Source organism: Nerophis ophidion, linkage group LG06, assembly GCF_033978795.1.
Source record: "Nerophis ophidion isolate RoL-2023_Sa linkage group LG06, RoL_Noph_v1.0, whole genome shotgun sequence".
Taxonomy (NCBI): Eukaryota; Metazoa; Chordata; class Actinopteri; order Syngnathiformes; family Syngnathidae; genus Nerophis; species Nerophis ophidion.
The window spans coordinates 40,873,665-40,887,970 of NC_084616.1; the positions used below are offsets into that span (position 1 = coordinate 40,873,665).

General features: G+C 41.2%; 1 protein-coding gene across 8 annotated transcripts in view; it reads right to left on the minus strand.

Annotated features, from left to right (window-relative positions):
• Positions 1-14,306, minus strand: part of prdm16 (PR domain containing 16) — a 583,842-nt gene that overhangs the window by 372,347 nt on the left and 197,189 nt on the right. For all 8 annotated transcript variants that reach the window (XM_061903779.1, XM_061903780.1, XM_061903778.1 and 5 more), the window contains exon 2: positions 12,612-13,063. In XM_061903779.1, the coding sequence (XP_061759763.1) occupies positions 12,612-13,063 (452 nt within the window). The remainder of the gene's footprint in view (positions 1-12,611; positions 13,064-14,306) is intronic.

Sequence of the window (14,306 nt, forward strand, 5' to 3'; positions counted from 1 at the left end):
GATGGAAATAAAAGTTGTCAGCCTACAGAGGGCTCAGTATACAGACACGGAAAAAATCAAAGTGGAAAAATGATGTGGCAGGCTTGTCCATTTTGCCTATTTTCAATTTCTGCAACTCAAAATTATTTTCAATATATTTTCAATATATTTTGTGCATGTTCCTAATGAGACAACGGATTGTGTCTTGTGGGATGTCCTTCCAGATCTGTCTAAGGGCATCAGTGAGCTTCTGTAAAGTCTGAGGAGCAGCCTGACGGCGTCTGATGGACAGAAACATTATGACCCCGAGGTAATCTATCGGGTTTAGATCAGGTGATCGTGAGGGCCATTCAATTGTGTCAATTCCTTCATCCTCCAGATACTGTCTGCATACTCTTGCCACATGACCAGGAGGAACCCAGGACCTACTGCACCAGCGTAGGTTCTGACCATGGGTGGAAGGATTTCATCCCGATACCTAATGGCAGTCAGACTGCCGTTTTCTAGCCTGTAGAGGTCTGTTTGTCCCTCCATGGAAATGCCTCCCCAGACCATCACTGACCCACCACCTAACGGGTCATGCTGAATGATGTTGCATGACTCTCCTTGGCTTCTCCAGACCCTTTCACGTCTATCACAGGTGCTCAAGGTAAACCTGCTCTCATCTGTGAAAGCACAGGGTGACTGTGGCGGACTTGCCAATTCTGTTGTTCTATGGCAAATGCCAATCGAGCTCCACGGTTCTGAGCAGTGAGCACAGGGCACACTACAGGATGTCGTGCCCTAAGGCCACCCTCGTGAAGTCTATTTCTGACTGTTTGGGAAGAGACATTCACACCAGTAGCCTGCTGGAGGTCATTCTGTAGGGCTCGGGCAGTGCTCAACCTGTTCCTCCTTACACAAAGCAGCAGATATCGGTCATGCTGATGGGATGAGGACCGTCTACGGCGCTGTCCAGCTCTCCTAGAGTAACTGCCTGTCTCCTGGAATCTCCTCCATGCTCTGGAGATTGTACTGGGAGACACATCAAATCTTCTTGCAACAGCACGCATGGATGTGCCATCCTGGAGGAGTTGGACAATCTGCGCAACTTCAGGAGGGTTAAGAAATCGCCTCATGCTCCCAGTCGTGATGATAACTCTAGCTAAAGCCAACACTTGTGGAAAAACAGTTAAAAAAGATCAAAAGGGAGGAACTTTAAATGGTATCCACCTGCAAAACCAGTCCTGTTTTGGGGGCCATCTCGTTGTTGCCCCTCTAGTGCACCTGTTAATTCCATCAACACCAATGCAGCTGAAACTGATTAACAACCCCCTCTGCCACGTGACTGACCAAAACCTTATCAGAAAAATGCGATTGAATTCATGCCTGTGGAGAGACGCAGCCGACGGGCCGACAGCGGGTTGAGAGCAGCAGCAGCCCGGACCAACATGTAGGCCAGGAGGCAGGGCATGCGGCGGCGAGGAGAGGCTTGACGCACGCGGAGCGACACGACAGCGGCAATCGGAGCCACACACCGGCTCACAATCTCTCCATCTGCTGCTAGAATATAAAAAGGGCGAGGGAGGAGTGACCGAGGTGGCAGCACGGAGGAGGAAACCACGGCCAGCAGACCAAGAGCTCGACAAACGACACAGAGAGTGAGATGACGCACCCCCGCAGCGGACACAAGCACCGGACTCCGAAAGGCGTGCAACAACAGCAAACAGGCAGTAAACGCGCACTGAAAAGTGACGCGACCAAAGGCAGCAACCGCGCACTGAAAAGTGACGAAACCAAAGGGCCAGAAGACGACAGACTTACTGAGAGAATAAATCCAAGTCAAACCTGTTATGATGCGTCGTGTGTCAAGTGTCCCCGCAACACACACCAGGACGGCAGCAAGACCGTCACAATGCCATACCCTGATGAAAAACTGTTGCTTTAATTTTTTTGAGCAGTGTTTTATATATATATATATATATATATATATATATATATATATATACATATACATATATATATAGTATATATACATATATGTATATATATATAGTATATATACATATATGTATAAATAGTATATATACATATATGTATATATATAGTGTATATACATATATGTATATATATAGTGTATATACATATATGTATATATAGATGTGTATATATATATATATATATATATATATATATATATATATATATATATAAAAAAGATACGATGAGCTGGCGACTTGTCCAGGGTGTACGCTGCCTTCTACCCTAATGCAGCTAAAATAGTCTCCAGCACCCCCTGCGACCCCGAAAGGGACGAGCGGTAGAAAATGGATTGATTAATGATAGAATTGATATGACCAAAAATACTAGAGTTTAAATCAGTTTAATTATGGAAAACCGGAACAAATAATTTGTAATTAAACATAACTATTGGATTATCAAAATGCAATTAATGATTGTCATACTTTACAGTTAAGTTAAAGTATCAATGATTGTCACACAAACACTAGGTGTGGTGAAATTTGTCCTCTGCATTTGATCCATCCCCTTGATTACCCCCTGTGAGGTGAGGGGAGCAGTGGGCAGCAGCGGTGCCGCGCCCGGGAATCATTTATGGTGATTTAACACCCATTTCGGACCCTTGATGCTGAGTGCCAAGCAGGGAAGTAATGGGTCCCATTTTTTTTATAGTCTTTGGTATGACAAGGCCGGGTTTTGAACTCACAACCTTCCGATCTCAGGGCGTACACTCTAACCACTAGGCCACTGAGTAGGTAATTTTAATCATGTAGAGGAAACAGAAGGCACCAGGAACAAAGGACAAACGAGGGAATTTACCAAGAGAAAACGAGACGGTTAACAGTTATTCTGTCTGTACCGGCCCAATAATTTGGGTTACACACAATCAGCCGTGGTTCTGCGTTCTGTCCCGTTACCATGCAGTACTACAACGTGAGAAATATATCGTCTTGAGGCTTGCAAAACAAGCATCATATTTCTCCTGACGTCTTTTCTCACCGACGTCGCCGCACCTCTTTCATTGCCCTGCCAGTCTATTTGTCTAAGAGCGGCGAGAGTAGATGAGTATATGGCAAAAGGGGGTGCGGGGGTCTCCTCGGGGAGTCTGTCGATGATTATCAACAGGCTGACTGTTATGACTATCTGTGATAAGAGTCTGGGAGGAGGATAGCCCCTGAAGGCAACCAGCCCTTAAGGAGACAGGATATGTGAAGCAATAATAGAGCCAGAACCACAGTCAGTCATCCAACCAACACTGAGGAGGCGAGACAGATCAATCCCTCATCTGCGGTTGGGGAGCAAACACCATATGTTTTACCTTGAATGGAAAGAGAAGGGACCTCGGGCTAGTAACCATCTAAAAGAAAAAAATGATTACTTCCAAAATCACTATCAATTAATAACACAGAGTATGACGCGAGGCCTCTTCATTTTGGGAAGTCGCGATGAGTGTGTGCAGATGCCGTGTTATTTCTAACGTGACGTGGATCTATCACGTTAGAAATAAAAGTTGGCTTTTCCGCTGGCTGAACCTTCGCCGATGAATATGCAGCAGTCAAGTGCCGAGGGAGTAAAAATACTTAGCGTGTGTCATTTTTTTGGAGAGGTGCCCTTTGCACCTTGAATGGGGACGCATAATATGAATGTTAAACAAGGAAATTGTGCAGCACAGCGGGTTTAATCACCAACACATTCTACAACTCATAATGCTTTACTTTCTCTTCACATTATTTGTAATACAGTCAATTGACTCGCATTCTGCAAAGTATTTTGTTATTAACATTGAGATCTTTTTTTCCCTTTTCAAGACTTAGCTTGGTTTAAACTTGTAACCCAGTGGTTCACAACTTTTTTCAGTGATGTACCCCCTGTGAACATGTTTTTAATTCAAGTACCCCCTAATCAGAGCAAAGCATTTTGGGTTGAAAAAAAGGGATAAAGAAGTAAAATACAGCACTATGTCATCAGTTTCTGTTTTATTAAATTGTATAACAGTGCAAAAATATTGCTTATTTGTAGTGGTCTTTCTTGAACTATTTGGAAAAAAAGATATAAACATAACTAAAAACTTGTTGAAAAATAAACAAGAGATTCAATTATAAATACAGATTTCTACACATAAAAGTAATCCTCAACTTAAAGTGCCCTCTTTGGGGATTGTAATAGAGATCCATCTGGATTCATGAACTTAATTCTTAACATTTATGGAACATGTCCACAGAAAAATATAGCTGTCAACACTGAATATTGCATTGTTGCATTTCTTTTCACAGTTTATGATTCCTATTTTGTTGAAGTATTATTCAATAAGTATATTTATAAAGGATTTTTGAATTGTTGCTACTTTTAGAATATTTAAAAAAAATCTCACTTACCCCTTGGCATACCTTCAAGTACCCCCAGGGGGATGCGTACCCCCATTTGATAACCACTGTTGTAACCGACTAATAATGTCATTGTGTTCATATTACTAATGCTGACCTTTGTTTTTTTTTATATAGTTACATTACACAAGACATGTTAAAATGAGGACCGTCAAAGTTAAGGCTTTTCCTCATGTGATCAATCACAAAACATTAATGGTATTAATCATGTATCAATGATTAATTACACCATTAATTTTGACTTTACATGCGCCTTTAACTTCACCTCAGAGGCGGGTAATTAATGTAAATAATGTAAATAATTCAATGTATATTCTCTGATGATTAACTTGTGTGATGACTGTATTATGCTGATAGTATATATTTGTACCATGAATTGATTAATAACGTGGACCCCGACTTAAACAAGTTGAAAAACTTATTCGGGTGTTACCATTTAGTGGTCAATTGTACGGAATATGTACTGTACTGTGCAATATACTAATAAAAGTTTCAATCAATCAATCAGTCAAAGGGTTGGGTTGTTATATAGTCAGTGATCAGTGCAAAGATAACTGGGGAGAGTCCGACTGGTGTTGTCGCTGGCTGAGTTTACTTCCTATGCATTTAAGATGTGACTTTAAGGTTTTACTACTTACGTATAAAATACTAAACGGTCTAGCTCCATCCTATCTTGCCGATTGTATTGTATCATATGTCCCGGCAAGAAATCTGCGTTCAAAGAACTCCGGCTTATTAGTGATTCCCAGAGCCCAAAAAAAGTCTGAGGGCTATAGAGCGTTTTCTATTCGGGCTCCAGAGGTATGGAATGCCCTCCCGGTAACAGTTCGAGATGCTACCTCAGTAGAAGCATTTAAGTCCCATTTTAAAACTAATTTGTATACTCTAGCCTTTAAATAGACCCCTTTTTTAGACCAGTTGATCTGCCGTTTCTTTTCTTTTCTACTCTGCCTCCCTCTCCCTTGTGGAAGGGCGGGGGGGGCACAGGTCCGGTGGCCATGGATGAAGTGCTGGTTGTTGAGAGTCGGTACACCGCTCGCCTGTGCATCGGTTGCGGACATCACTGCGCTGCTGACCTGTCTCCGCTTGGGATGGTCTCCTGCTGGCCCCACTATGGACTGGACTTTCACAATATTATGCTAGACCCACTCGACGTCCGTTGCATCCGGTTTCCTCTAGAAACAGGGGGGGGGGGGGGGGGGGTCCTCTCCAAGGTTTCTCATAGTCATTCACAATGACATCCCACTGGGTTGTGAGTTTTTCCTTGCCCTTTTGTGGGATCTAAACCGAGGATGTCGTTGTGGCTTGTGCAGCCCTTTGAGACACTTGTGATTTAGGGCTATAAAAATAATTATTGATTGATATTGATTACAGTTTAAAGTGTTGGCAAGTTTCAAACAAATAACTTGGATTCAAGTAAAACGTTACAAAAAAATGTTCTGTATGACATTCTGACAATACAATTGCATTGGTGTCAAAATGTTGTCTTCTTTAAAGTTAATTTAGATGATTCACACAATCAATTTACGGTGGTCAATTACAAGTAATTAAATTTAAATGTGTGATTAATTGGACTAAAAAGTTTTGACTGCACTAGTTACACTATTACTTAAAAATGACTGTAGTTGATCACATTCTGTAGCCTGTCAGTGCCTTTCTCTGTTTATATTGTATTAGTCCCAAATCAAGTGGTGTGCCGTCAGGGCCAGCAAGGTCTTCTCTGCTGGCCGAACATAGCCAGAAATCACGATCCTAATTAAAAATAGAAGTATTTTTTTATTTATTTTCCCTAAATATTTAAAATTATTCATATTCTCATCATGTCATATTATGCTCCTTCCAGCGCAATTGTTTTGAAGTTATAGAGTTTTTATCCAATCAGAATTCAGCTAGCTTATGTTCCCATGCTGTACGAAATCTGCCCGGGGCCTTCAGAATTAAAATTGCGGGAGTCCGTGCACTGTCATTGAACGGGCATATACTTGATAGATATTTACGATAGCCACTCAGATCATGAGTTGTTGTCAGTAAAGAATTCTAGCTGGCCTACGGCAGATATGTATTGTGATGTTATGCCACAGTAGTGAAGAGCATGTGCAGTAGCCCCGTTGAACCATCCCATGGGATGTTTTTGATGAGCACGCTGTGGAGTAAACTTTAAGAACTCAGCCAACACGCCTCGTCTGCATCTTATATCATTGGACAAGACAACACATATATTTGCAAAGCCATTTTCAAGAAGGATATTTAAGGAGAAAATACATCTTGTGAGACAATGTCGACCAACCCCAGAAGCTGGAATGGGTGCTACAGATTATGATTTCAGATATATTATTTCTTAATTTTTTCACGTTTAATTTAATTATGGCAATTTTAATTTTGACAGGACCACATAAGATATGTTTTAATTGCTGATGCAGGTTTATTGATTTTTAAAGGTGCCAGAAAATAACTTGTTTTGTACACTGTTGGTGGTGATTCAATTCTCGTAAATGTGTTTCTGTATAGTATTTATTTAGCAATGGTCATTTGGCAACATAAATTTGGTATTTTGAGAGGTAATCATTGGACACAGGACATCACTGAAGGCTTAGTGGGAAACACAGGGCCCGCCACTGCCCAAATTACCATAGACAGTGTTGGGAGGTACAGTCGTCCCTCTCCACCACATACTTCAAATAATGTGACATAGCCTACAACATTTTTGGCCACTTGAAGAGACCAAACCATGGAGTGGGCGGTTCAGTACCATGGCCAATGATTGGTTCAGAATTAGTATATTGGATTAAGGATTAAAGCAGGCTTGGGCAATTATTTTGACTTGGGGGGCCAAATTTTGAGAAAAAAATGTGTCTGAGGGCCGGCATATCTATCTATCTATCTATATATATATACACACACACACACACAGTGTATATATATATATATATATATATATATATATATATATATATATATATATATATATATATATATATATATATATATATATGTGCCGGCCCCAAGACACATTTTTTTTCTCAAAATTTGGCCCCCCAAGTCAAAATAATTGCCCAGGCCTGCTTAATCCAATATACTAATTCTGAGCCATCATTGGCCATGGTACTGAACAGCCCACTCCATGGTTTGGTCTCCTCAAGTGGCCAATACTACTGTACTCGAGCCATTTGTATGCTTAATTTAGGCCAAAAATGTTGTAGGCTATGTCACATTATTTGAAATATATGGTGGAGAGGGATGACTGTACCTCCCAACACTGTCCATGGTAATTTGGGCAGTGGCGGGCCCTGTGTTTCCCACTAGGCCTTCAGTGATGTCCTGTGTCCAATGATTACCTCTCAAAATACCATAATTTATGTTGCCATATGACCATTGCTCGAAAACTACTATACAGAAACACATTTACGGGAATTGAATCACCACCAACAGTGTACAAAAGTTATTTTCTGGCGCACTTAAAAAAATATAAACCTGCATCAGCAATTAAAACATATCTTATGTGGTACTGTCAAAATGTCTTTTTATACATATAGCTATATGTATATACACATATACACACAAATATACAATTATATATTTTCACACACACGTCTGATTCAAAGCTAATAACGTTATGATAAACCGCCTTAAAAAACGGAATGACATTTTTAATTTTTTTACTGAAAGACACCCAGAATGTACATGAAAACAAAGAATGTGGGGTTTACAATATTAACTAAAAAGGATAAAACACTGAATATTGACAACATGTGATCGTCACACCGCCTCTCGATCGACATATTTTACAAATCAAGCAAAACGCAACAAAATTGCAACAAACACAGCAAAATATGAATGCAAAGGGTAACAAATAAACCCACCTACAATCTGATAAATCTAATATATTACTAAGCTTTAGAACTGTTGTCAAAATCTCCTTCCGTGCCTGTCCCTGACACCCGCATTTCAGGCTGGCCGCTCTGTAAACACTATATGGAAACGCTCCCCACCCACACTGCTTGGTGCCTCGTCTGAGCTGCTGTGACTTTGATTACTATAGTAACAAGTGCATCATGCAAAAGCACATATTCCAACAATTGAAGTAGTTGTGTAGTTCAAGACTTATGGTAATTTAAAAACATCACTGCACATCATAATGGGAGCTCTATTTTCAATCTTAAATATCTAAAACAATTAGTTGGGTACGTCTGGCAGGCCAAATTAAAAAAATTAACAGGCCACATGTGGCGCCAGGGCCTTAATTTGCCCAGATCTGGATTAAAGGACTGTAAAGATGTGTTATTTCATGTCCAGAGAGCTTTCATGATGCTGAATACATCTTTAGAAAACTGCAAACAGGAGTTTTATGCTATACAGAAGGTAATATAATTCATATGGCCCCACTGCTGGGTGGATCTCGGGTGAGAGAAAGTCGGAGGGTTAATAATTTTTGCAATGTAGTCTGCTGAAACTGATAGAAAGTCCATAACAACTGACACTAGAGTCAAAGTTGTAATTGCCACAAAACACATTTCAAGACATTTAACACTTTCAAGTATTTGTCACGTTACATTCTAGAGAGGCACTATAGAGAGCCGACTGACCAACCGCATCTCTGTCTGGACTAGAGCCTGCAATGCCTCAGACTGGAAGTCTCTGCAGACGACGGAAAAGATAATCAGGACTCCTCTTCCTCCTATCCAGGATATTTCAAAAAGCCGCTGCCTGACCAGGGCTCAGAAAATCTGCAGACTCCTCACACCCCCACCAAGGACTGTTTTCACTGCTGGACTCTAGAAAGAGGTTCCGCAGCCTGCGTAGCAGAAACTCCGGGTTCTGTAACAGCTTCTTCCCTCAGGCCATAAGACTCTTGAACGCATCATAATAAACCCCTCAATTCCCCCCAAAATGGATTAAAATGCTGGAACATAAAGACAATATAACATACATCCATAAACGTGGATCCCTCTGCAAAAGTGCAATATATTTATCAGTAGCGTAATCTATTTATTCATGTTTGCACCTTATTGATTTTTTTATCCTGCACTACCATGAGCTAACGCAACAAAATGTTGTTCTTAACTGTACTGTCAAGTTCAAATTTGAATGACAATAAAAAGAAAGAATAAGTCTAATGTGTCAGGTAAACTGTGACACATGGGGCCATATGAGTCTCCTTCTTACTGGAGTTGTGAAAATATTTGATTTATAAATAAAGATTCCAATATTGCTGGACATCCGTTCATACTTGCCAACCTTGAGAACTCTGAACTTGGGAGAGAAGGGGGCGGGGTTGAGGTGGGGGTACAGGGTTTGGTGGTAGCAGGGGTGTACATTGTAGTGTCCCGGAAGAGTCAGTGCTGCAAGAGGTTCTGGATATTTGTTCTGTTGTGTTTATGTTGTGTCACAGTGCGGATGTTCTCCCGAAATGTGTTTGCTATTCTTGTTTGGTGTAAGTTCACAGTGTGGCGCATATTTGGTGGTTTGTGCAGCCCTTTGAGACACTAGTGATTTAGGGCTATATAAGTAAACATTGATTGATTGATTGATTGATATTTGTAACATTGTTAAAGTTGTTTATACGGCCACCCTCAGTGTGACATGTATGGCCGTTGACCAAGTATGCGTGGCATTCACTTATGTGTGTGAAGAGCCGTAGATATTATTTGACTTGGCCGGCATGCTGTTTGTATGGAGGAAAAGGGGACGTGACGACAGGTTGTAGAGGACGCTAAAGACAGTGCCTTTGAGGCACGCCCCCAACACTGTCGTCCGGGTGGAAATGAGGAGAAATTCGGGAGAAAGGTTTCCCCAGGAAATTTTCAGGAGGGGCGCTAAAATTCGGTAGTCTCTCGGGAAAATCGGGAGGGTTGGCAAGTATGCAATCCGCTAATCGCGGGCCCATTCAGAAACCGTTTTTCCCATGGGAACAGTCAAAACACATCCTTTCTATTTTTCCCCCCATCCCAGACGCAGACAGATAGGCTTTGGTGGAAGTCACTGCCAATATTTCACTCCCCTTGTAAGGATCACATTGTGAAGCCAACATAAAAAAAAAAAAAATCAGTGAAATGCGAAGCGGGTCCAAAAATGTTATGTCTGATTGGCCGTACAAGAGTAAAAAAAAAAAAAAAAGGACATCCCGAGACTACGTCTGACTTTCTTTTCTTAACGAGCTTGCTGAAGCAACTTCAATATGGACTAATGTCATGTCAAAATGAAAATTAATAGCGCAATGTGCCGCCATCGCGCTCGGTCATGCTTCTTCCATTTCCATATCGGGTGGCGTGACCAAATGAGCGCGCCTACACAGGCCAACGCCTAGAAAAGCTGATACCTTGGCTAATCAGTGAGATTTTTCCATCTGACAATGCTGTGCAGCGACATACATAGGCGAGTGTGTTTAGCGTGTGTGTGTGTGTGTGTGTGTGTGTGTGTGTGTGTGTGTGTGTGTGTGTGTGTGTGCACGGTCACAAAGATGAGGTCCAATCAGGACACGGGGATGCAAATGAAGCTCGCTCTGATGATGAGATAGATGTTTGTGAATGAACTGTGATTGCTGGAAATGTGAACGTGTGAATGCAGAGTGACTCATTCATCACTCTGCCTCTTCTGCGTAATAGCATGCCCTCTTTTGTGTGACTATTTCAAAAATCCTTCATTTAATATCACGTGCACTTACTGTATTAGGGGGCAAAAAGGAGGTTGAGGGTGAAGAAGGCACTAGAAGACAAAGAAGATAGGCTCGTTCCTTCCCCGAGGCTGATAATATTGTGAAGACCCAAAAAGAGGACACATATATGCGTGCCAATTTGCCATTGGTACTTAAACTTGCTTTATAAATAATATATTTAAATGAAGCATTTTTTCTCCTCTGTCGACAGCAGGATTTTCAAAACGGGGTCCCATGGACCACATCATGTCATAAAAAGGGGGCCCCACAGTAAATTTTTGGGGTCCCACTTTTTTTGTAAGCGTTTTCAAAACAAATTATGAACGTATGCGTTATCCTGTTATGTCTCAAATTATATATTGTGTTTTGGAAAAAGGTTGTCATGAATGTTATTTAATTCATTAAAAGAAGTAATAAAAAAAAGACAAATTTGTATGCAAATGTAAATGTATTCAGTTATAAACATTCATTCACTTTCTTCTTTCCTTCATCGATCTAAACTTTACCACTACTGGTAGTTTTTTGTATCTTTTTATTTAATAAGTTTTAGGTGTATTTATTTAAGTATAAAAGTGTTTTGCTTTGGTCATGAAATGATAATGGTGAGCCAGGGCATACATACATTTTATATTTAACGCTTAAATCTCTGGAGTGTACATCAACTTCAGATCTATTCCTAATTTCAAAATGTTTTAATATTCTTTTTACGTTGTTTTTTTTGTTTGTTTGTTTTCCGCCTTTTTTTGTCAAACAAAACTATGCAAAATCTTCCACCAAAAATATTTTTCAAAGTGGAATATTTGATGTGAAGTAATCAGAACCCTGGATAGGTCAATAATTCATAACATTGATTTTGATTCAATATTGTGTTTTGAGCAATGACAGAAAGAAAAAAAGAAAAAAAAAACAGCTTTGTTTTAGTCGTCATCATTGCAACTTTTTCTAAATAGAAGTAGGATGTAGCAGGGGGTGTATATTTTAGCATCCCGGAAGAGTTACTGCTGCAAGGGGTTCTGGGTATTTGTTCTGTTGTGTTTATGTTGTGTTACGGTGCGGATGTTCTCCCGAAATGTATTTGTCATTCATGTTTGGTGTGGGTTCACAGTGTGGCGCATATTTGTAACAGTGTTAAAGTTCTTTATACGGCCACCCTCAGTGTGACCTGTATGGCTGTTGACCATGTATGCCTTGCAAAAGCTGTAGGTATTATGTGATTGGGCCAGCATGCAATTGCCTTTAAGGCATGCCGCAAATATTGTTGTCTGGGTGGAAATCGGGATAATTCGAGATACTGGTTGCCCAAGGAGATTTTCGGGAGGGGCACTGAAATTCGGGAGTCTCCCAGGTAAATCGGGAGTGTTGGCAAGTAGGTCTATCAATCCAAGTCCTTTCCAAGGTTTCTCATATTGATTGCCACCGACGTCCCACTGGGGTGAGTTATTTCTTGCCCTCATGTGGGCTCTGTACCGCGGATGTCGTTATGGCTTGTGCAGCCCTTTGAGACACTTGTAATTTAGGGCTATGTAAGTAAACATTGATTGATTGATTGATTGATTGACATGTCCAGGGAAAAGAAGACGTATGGTCAGTCTACCTACCTCCCATCCATATGAGCTACTTTTAACAGCGTTGTGCAGACCGAACCTCTCGCCGACGCCGATTCGGGTCTTGGCCCAGACGCCCAACCCGGCGCCCGGCACCGAAGACTCCCGCAGCTCCAGATCGCCAGGGATCGGAATGTCGTCTGGAATGTAGACAGGCGCCTCGTAGGGCGAGCCTTCCTTGGGCGTGGTGAAGTCCTGGTCATTGCTACTGCTGCTGTTGTTGTTGTGGAGGTGATGGTGGCTGCCGCTGTAGACGTGGGGGTGCAGCAGGTGGTGGTGGTGGTTGTTGTTGTTTGGATGGGAAGGGATAGGGGAGGGCAGGGGGGACATATTGAGGACGCCGTCCTCGGCATCGTCTTCCGGACTGTCGGCGCAAATGCCGCCTGCCGCCAAGCTCGGGAGGTCAGCCTCTGTGTCGTACATGCTGTCCACTGGCTCGCTGTCATCTGAGAACATACATAGACGTTTGTAAGACGGCGTAGGAAAGTAAACAAGACTTGTAATACAATAAGATATGTTGGGATCCCCTGGAAAACAATACAGGGGAACCTCGATTTACAAACCCCGCATCGTAAAAAAATAAAAATACATTTACGAACAACAGACCGAATAAAAACATCCTTTGATTTATAAACTTTTTCTCTAAGTACAAACATTTTGTGTGCCTCGCAGTGGAGTCATTTTGTCCCCGGCAGAACATCCATTGTGAGCGCTCATTCTGTCAGTACAGCACTAACTGCAGGATTTTTCAATAAAGGTATTGTAGTCCATTTTAGTTCCGCTAGCTCAATACGATTACAAAGAAAGCAATGGAAGCTATTTGTGGTTTGAATCATTCACGCGGTATACACAGCGTTGTCGACACTGTCTGTCCCCCTCCTTACTTCTGCTGCACGTAAACATGACTAAACAAAAAAGGTAATTTATGTTTTATTCTTAATCATTGGAGCGACCTGGCTGTGAAAACTAAGGATGTTTGTGATTTCAAACTGTAGGTGCACCACTGGGGTAGTGACAGTTTGTGTGTGCGTGTCAGCAGGGTAGCTGCATTTGAGGTGGATGGTTCAGCTAATTGTTGTTTTAACTTTGCTATTAAATAGGTTGATCAATCACACATTTGTTAGCTTTGTTTGATATACAGCAGTGTATACCACTTCATATTGTGATCAAACTGAACAAAAAATTTACAACATATAGACTTTTGTCAAGGCAGGAACACATTATTCATGTTTAGATTGTTTCTTCTAAAAACGTAATATTTTTACGAACCCCATTCAAGAACCAATTAAGCTCATAGATAAGGTTCCAATGTATGTTTATATTAGATATGTCAGATAATATCGGACTGCCGATATCATCGGCCGATAAATTTTTTTAATGTAATATCGGAAATGATCAGTATCGTTTTCAAAAAATAAAATTCATGACTTTTTAAAACGCCGCTGTACAGAGTGGTACACGGACGGAGGGAGAAGTACAGAGCGCCAATAAACCTTTAAGGCACTGCTTTTGCGTGCCGGCCCAATTGCATATCTACTACTTCACACACACAAGTGAATGCAAGGTAAGCATACTTGGTCAACAGCCATACAGGTCACACTGAGGGTGGCCGTATAAACAACTTTAACACTGTTACAAATATGCGCCACATTGTGAACCCACACCAAACAAGAATGACAAACACATTTC